Source organism: Arachis hypogaea, chromosome 12, assembly GCF_003086295.3.
Source record: "Arachis hypogaea cultivar Tifrunner chromosome 12, arahy.Tifrunner.gnm2.J5K5, whole genome shotgun sequence".
NCBI lineage: Eukaryota > Viridiplantae > Streptophyta > Magnoliopsida > Fabales > Fabaceae > Arachis > Arachis hypogaea.
In genome coordinates this window covers 102,330,014-102,336,484 of record NC_092047.1, presented here as the reverse complement: position 1 = coordinate 102,336,484, position 6,471 = coordinate 102,330,014, and the positions used below count along the sequence as shown (strand labels likewise).

Below are 6,471 nucleotides of genomic sequence, written 5' to 3'. Positions count from 1 at the left end.
GTTCTTCATAGTCAAAGCAAGATTGTGGCTGAAAAAAAAGAAGAAGTGAGATCATGGACGACATGCTCTGAAGTCAGTTAAATTCAAGGTCTATAAATAATAGAAATTCAGAAGAAGTGAAAGACTTCACAAAAAGGACACTAGATCATCACCAAAACTTATAAAATTTTCAGTCTTTGCGATTTAATGGAAGAGCATGGAGTACAAGTACATGTGAGTGTTAGAAGTCAATCTTTAATTTGTTTTCTTTTGCTTTTTATTGCATCCATTGTTGTTTGTTTTATTTTTTGTTTTATTATCATTTGTTTTAATTAATTTTTTATATTTTCATCTTTTTGTTTATTTTACTCTTTTGATGTTTGTCATAAATTTACCATTAGTAATATTAAGATAAATTGCTTCGACACCAATTAAATAATTATGGAGACGATTTTACTCTTTTACAAAGCAGTCATATTTGCTTTACGATACTTGAGATCTTGATACAATCTCATTTCGACATCATCTGTCGAAATCAACCAAGAAACGAGTGAAACAGTACTAAATTCATTTTGTATTTCAAATTCCAATATTTCCAAATAAACAACAAAAGCGAACATTTATTGGTTCCATACATATATGAAGCTAAGTGCCTCTAAAAAATGTGTCTAAGCAAAACTAAAAATAACCGGTCCATATTATTGAACATGTTGGACAAATTCTCCTATTTTACTTTATAAGGGAAAAGAAAAGAAACAAATTGAACCGCCTCACTTATTAAATAGCCCCTTCTTTCCAATCATTCTCTTTTTTTTTTTGCCTGGCTTCTCTGTATCCTTCCAACACTTCAATTTGAATTGGAAGTCCTTCCCCCCTCTTATGCATATAATTATTTGATTTGATTTGATGGATATATTGTGTGACTAACATTTTGGAAGATCTTTTGGTGGTGGTATCACTGATTGTTTAGGACCTTTCCCATTTTCCACCAAAAATGCCATCTTTAGTCCCCATGTTGTGTGCACCTCCAGGTGGCAATGCATGAACCAAACCCCTGTAAAATACAAACATTATTATCAACACAGTCAACATTATTCATCCTACAACCCAAAAAAGGTTTTTACTACTATAGGATCATTTTGGTGCACCTTACCTTAGGAAAGATAATGTCAAATTCTTTAATAAATTTTGTATTAAAATTTGTAAGAAAAATTCCTTTTAAAATTATACTACCTAGGCTGATTCTTTGAATGAGTTTATTAGAAGTAAAGATGGAGAAAATTTTAGCATTAATTGGGAAACTTCTAACCACTTAAGTTGGTATTAACCAGCTATTTTCAATTAGCTATATGTAATTTTATATATAATTTCATAATCATATTAGACGTATAAAAGAAATTAGCTATTAAATCATTGAACTGTAAAATATATATTTATAATATAAAATACATATTAAAAATAAATTAAACAATATATATTTATATAAAATATATAATGATTCATTTTTAGCGTCAAAATAACTTTTTTTTATAATTTCAATTAGAATTTTACGTCAAACTCACTCTGATTTATTCCTTTTATAAGCATACTCAAACAGAATTATAAAGATATCGAAAGAGACCAACTTATTTGAAAAATTAGCATTGTAAATGATGAAATTAATAATTTTTTTTACCTGGATTATCAGCTCTGAATCTAATAGCAACCCAGCCTCCAGTTGGTACTCCAACAGTGTTCCTTTCAACCGGATCAACAAGGTTGAAGCTCTTTGGATCCGTTTTATTATTATAATTCCCAACTCCCCGACCAATAATATAGAAATTGAATCCATGAAGATGAACCGGGTGGCTCTCAGGTGCAATGATCCCGGTATCTTGCAGCACAAGCTGCACCGTATCATTGTACTTCAGCTTGTATAGCTTGGTACCAACTGTGGTCTGCAAATTCTTTGGTCCTGCACCGGTAAAGTTAAATACATTCGGCGGATTTCCGGGGAAATCCGTCGTAAAAACACCCTTAATATTGAAGTAATGCGCTTGAAGCAACGCCGTGGTTGGCATACTAAACGTCACATTATTAATGGACGCAACTGCCCTGCTTCCATTCCCGGCTTTACAGGTCGGGCATGGATTAATTCCTAAACCAACGGTAAAGAAAAGCGAGTGGTCAATTGTGTGCGGTACATTGACAGGGTATCTGTTCGAGTTAAGAGCTTTAAGAGAATCAAGAAAGTTATTGGCTATTTTTGTCGCGTTTTGGGGGGGAGGAGTTGTGAGTACTGTAGGGGTATTTTGGAGAATTCCAGTGTAATGAAGTGTTGCCGTGGCGGTTAAGTTGTCAACTGCAATGGGTGCCTCCATGAATGGAGAGACTGCAACTAAATATTTGCCAGATTTTTGGTCAGCTTCTAGAAGGACATTGGTGGTTTGACCTGGAGCTATGAGAATGGTGTCAATTTTGAAGGGCTTGACATATGTTGCATCAACTTCAACCACGGTGAGCTTGTGGCCTGCGATTTTGAAGAAGAGTTCCTCATTGAGTGCAGCGTTGATGATTCTCAGAAGGTAGGTCTTGCCACTTTCCACAGGTAGGTTGTATACTTCTGCATGTGTTTACATCAAATGACAAACGTAGAGTTTATTATCTTTTATTTTACCAGAATGTTTAGTAACAAAAAAAAAATCAGCTAAAAACAATATTTAGATAAAGAGTTATCTAGAATAATTATTCGAGTACTAGGGGATAATAAACATCTTCCCAAAAGTTTAAACTGATTTTGAGGTTTACCAAAGATCGAACTCGACCTTTCGGATCTAACACTCTAATACCATATCATGATACCACTCATCCCAAAAACTTCAGCTGATGGAAAAAGGTACCACTAATAGTTATATCTCTAATACTTCCTAAATCTCTATTATACACATTGTACAAATATTCCATTGGTTCCTCGTACTTTCTCTAAGATAATTTCTGATTGTTTTTTTGTCACCCTAGCAATACTGTTTTTCTAAGCGATTATTTTATCTCATAATTTAAGAATTTGTAAACAAAAATTACCTTGTTTAGAACAATTGGTAACTGTCCCTGGAAGGCCATTAATGGTATGAGCATCTGAGACATTTGGTGCCAAACCTGATTTAAGAGCTTCATTGATAACAGCTTCGGTATCTGATTTCCACCATTCTCCTACAATTTTTTTTTGTCACCATAGTAAAAATGAATTAAATAATAACATTTTGTGAATAGAGGAAGAAAATAAATATATAATGAATTTGAAGGGTGTTAGTGTTATTGTGGTGCACCTAATACAAGAACCAATTCATCATCAGGCTTAGGGAAAGGATAATGGACACCCCTCTTGGGCAAGATAACCAAGGCTCCATGAAGAGTGGACCTTAGCCAATTAACATGTGCATGCCAAAGAAGTGTTCCTCTTTGTCCTGTTATGGTGAAGTTGTAAACAAAGCTGTTTCCTGGTTGAATTGGGCACTGTGTCACATATGCAGGCCCATCAGCCCAACCAGTTCTCAACTGTCTAATCCCATGCCTGCCCAAAATTGTTGTAGTCAACTCTAAAATTAGCATTCCATTATAAATATTTGTTTGGTAATTATGTAAGGATGAAAATTCAGAAATAATAAAAAAGGTTATATTTACAAAAACAAGGAAAATTTTTAAAGATAAAATTATACATACAATATTTTTTTTCTCTATTTCAATATTTATGCAGAAATTTTTCAATTTTTTTCTCTACAATTCTTGCATTTTTTTTTTAAAATGGAATTACATTATTGGATCAAATATCAAGACTTGTCACCATATTCTATTGTATTGGTCTCTTGTTATTTTTTGAGGTTTATTAGTTTATTATTATTTTGAAATTAAATTGGATCCAATATTTTTTGTTTAGATTTCTTCAATATTTTTCAATATGATAAAGACATTTATTTAAACAAACAAATAAACTAATTATTTGACCACTAAATTGGTTAAATTGGACTAAATATTTTTGTATTGGTCTTTAGACAGTTTTTGGGTTCTATTACTAGAAACCCAATTAATTTTGCTAAAGAAAGTATGACTCTCAGTGTTTGGCAAAATATGAACTCAAAATCATACCATGACAAAAAAAAATTTAGATAAAATATACTTTTTATCTTTAATATTTTTTATTTATTTTAAAATTATTCTTAAATATTTTTAATTTTATTCCTAATATTTTCAATAAAATTAGCATATAGGAATAATTTTAATATAAATAAAAAATATTAAAAATAAAATTAAATATAATTAAACGTTATAAGTATTTTAAAAAAAATTACAAACATTAAAAACAAAAAATATTTTTTATCCATTTTCGAGTTATTTGAACAACCTAGTATTTTTCACTATATCCTACTATAACAATTATCTAGACATATTTATTTGTAAAATTTAGCTATTTTGTATTCTAAAAATACATTTTAATAGTATAATAATAGAAATTTTTTAATTTTAGTTATTTAATTCATTAAAAATATAAAAAATGATCTTTCAATAATTTTTATTAATAAATTTTCTTATAATATTCTTAAATATAGTTTTAAGACTCATATTAACAAAACCCCTAACAGATCACATGAAATGAAATTATAGTATGACACTAACCAATGGATTGTAACATTGTGGTTGACTTTGTTGACCACTTTGACCAGCACATTATCACCCTCCCTAGCGTAAAGAGTGGGGCCAGGGAACTTCCCATTAACCGTGACAATTGATTTGCTTGAACATAGTCTAGTGTAATTCTTAGTCTCCACCTGCATCCAAAGCGTTACCAAAATTAGTTCATTTTGACTCTTAAGATTTTTATGGAACATTATTATTATATTATATTGCATGTTGTTGGAAAGAAGTGACTTATTAACCATCTTTAGGTGTGTACCTTCATTGAACTAGAGTTCTAAAAGTACTCATTATGGTATGCTTTAAAGTAACCTCTCCTTCAGTTCCGCTAATGATTAAATTTAGGTGTGTAATAGGCCAAATTTTTACACAAGCTAAATATTTAAAAAACATATTTAAATAAACTACTATTTTTATTTATAAAAATTTAAAATATTAATAAATTTATCATGAATAAATAAAATTAATTTTATATTCATAAAAAATTATTATTTTTATTCATAAAAATTTAAAATTAATGTTTAGGTATCTTTATTATATAAAAACTATTTTTCATAGATATAAAATTAGTTTCGTTTATTTGTGGTTGAAAATAACTCCCATGAAAAGATGTCAAAAAAATTTAACAAATTCCATGCATTATTTGTATATATATAGCTCATTTGTATAAGCTTCTTAAAGAGAAATATTTTATGATTTTATTTTGTCTTGCATATTGAATTGATTGACATTCTATAAGTAGAGATAAAATGTCGGACTCATATAAAACGAGTCTCATAACATATATAAATAATGAAAGCATGCATGTTATCTTAATGAAATAATGGTAAATACAAATAACACGAATTGAAGTAAGCCAAAAAATATGTAATAATACACGTACGTATGGATTTTGCTGTGGATATTTTACTTGTGAATGTTTTCGTAGTAAAAATGCAATTGCAAATAATAGTTCTCATTTTATGGTGCGAAAATTATCTGCCAAATTTGTTGCAAATTTTAAAATTTGTCACAAAAATTTTACATATTTTCTATAAATAATAAATTTAAAATAAAATTCACTGCTAAAAAATTTTATAGATAAAAAATTCGCAGATAATTCTACAACATGAATTTGTTATCTTCACTTACGTGGAATGTGTAGTGCCTCACTTTGCATTCAACCAAAGCTGGGAGAATCAAAGCTACAAAAAGCAACACTTTAATCCAAGAAGAAGAACCCATTTCACTCAGTTTCTTCTTTTGATTTTGTTTTCTAATTTGTTGTAGTAATACAAACACTGTTCTTTGTAGTGTTGCATTCATAAATGACATTCCAATGCAAACTTATATAGGAATGAATGAAATGAAAACAAGCCATTGCTACAACGTCGTTTTAGCTTGGTTAGGTAAGTGATGGATGCATCCTTGGAAATTAAGACTTAGATCGATGATGTTATGAAAAGGACTAAGATGTAACCATGCTATCTCATTATATCTTGCATGTCACATAAAGTTGTGAGCTGTGAGGATAGTGGGAATTGAATCCCATGTATTTTGGAGTTCAAGCTATTAATTAACAAATTAAAAGCTTTGATTTCCTTAATTAGTAATTAATAATTAATTGGTCATATATATATGTTGCTATAATTTGGTTGGTTGTGTTCTATGACTATTAAACCTCTCTCGCTCTAACTCCCACTAATTAGTGATAACTTCATAATCAAATGAAGTTTAATTAGAAGGAAAGTTTTAAAGCCTAGTTATTCATCATTTTCTTGTTGAAACAGCCTTTCACCTGCGGCTAGAAACAATTTGCACGTTATTTGGTTTTTTACAGTATCC

At 29.7% G+C, this 6,471-nt stretch overlaps 1 protein-coding gene across 1 annotated transcript; it reads right to left on the bottom strand.

The window, feature by feature from the left end:
* Positions 1–530: 530 nt before the first annotated feature.
* On the bottom strand, positions 531–5,962 carry LOC112727950 (laccase-4). The gene is made up of 6 exons (XM_025777909.3): positions 5,779–5,962; positions 4,630–4,781; positions 3,285–3,529; positions 3,040–3,168; positions 1,655–2,581; positions 531–1,033 (listed from the first exon to the last, which is right to left on the bottom strand). The coding sequence occupies exons 1-6, from the start codon at positions 5,959–5,961 to the stop codon at positions 903–905; spliced, it is 1,767 nt and encodes a 588-aa protein (XP_025633694.3). The 5' UTR covers position 5,962; the 3' UTR covers positions 531–902.
* Positions 5,963–6,471: the final 509 nt, after the last annotated feature.

What these genes read in the sequence shown, in the direction of transcription:
- LOC112727950 (XM_025777909.3), bottom strand. Translation starts at nt 5,961, where the DNA reads ATGTCATTTATGAATGCAACACTACAAAGAACAGTGTTTGTATTACTA. An exon ending in TGAGGCACTACACATTCCAC is followed by an intron (nt 4,782 to 5,778) that starts GTAAGTGAAGAT and finishes CTTTGGATGCAG; the next exon opens with GTGGAGACTAAGAATTACAC. An exon ending in ATTCAGAGCTGATAATCCAG is followed by an intron (nt 1,034 to 1,654) that starts GTAAAAAAAATT and finishes TGTATTTTACAG; the next exon opens with GGGTTTGGTTCATGCATTGC.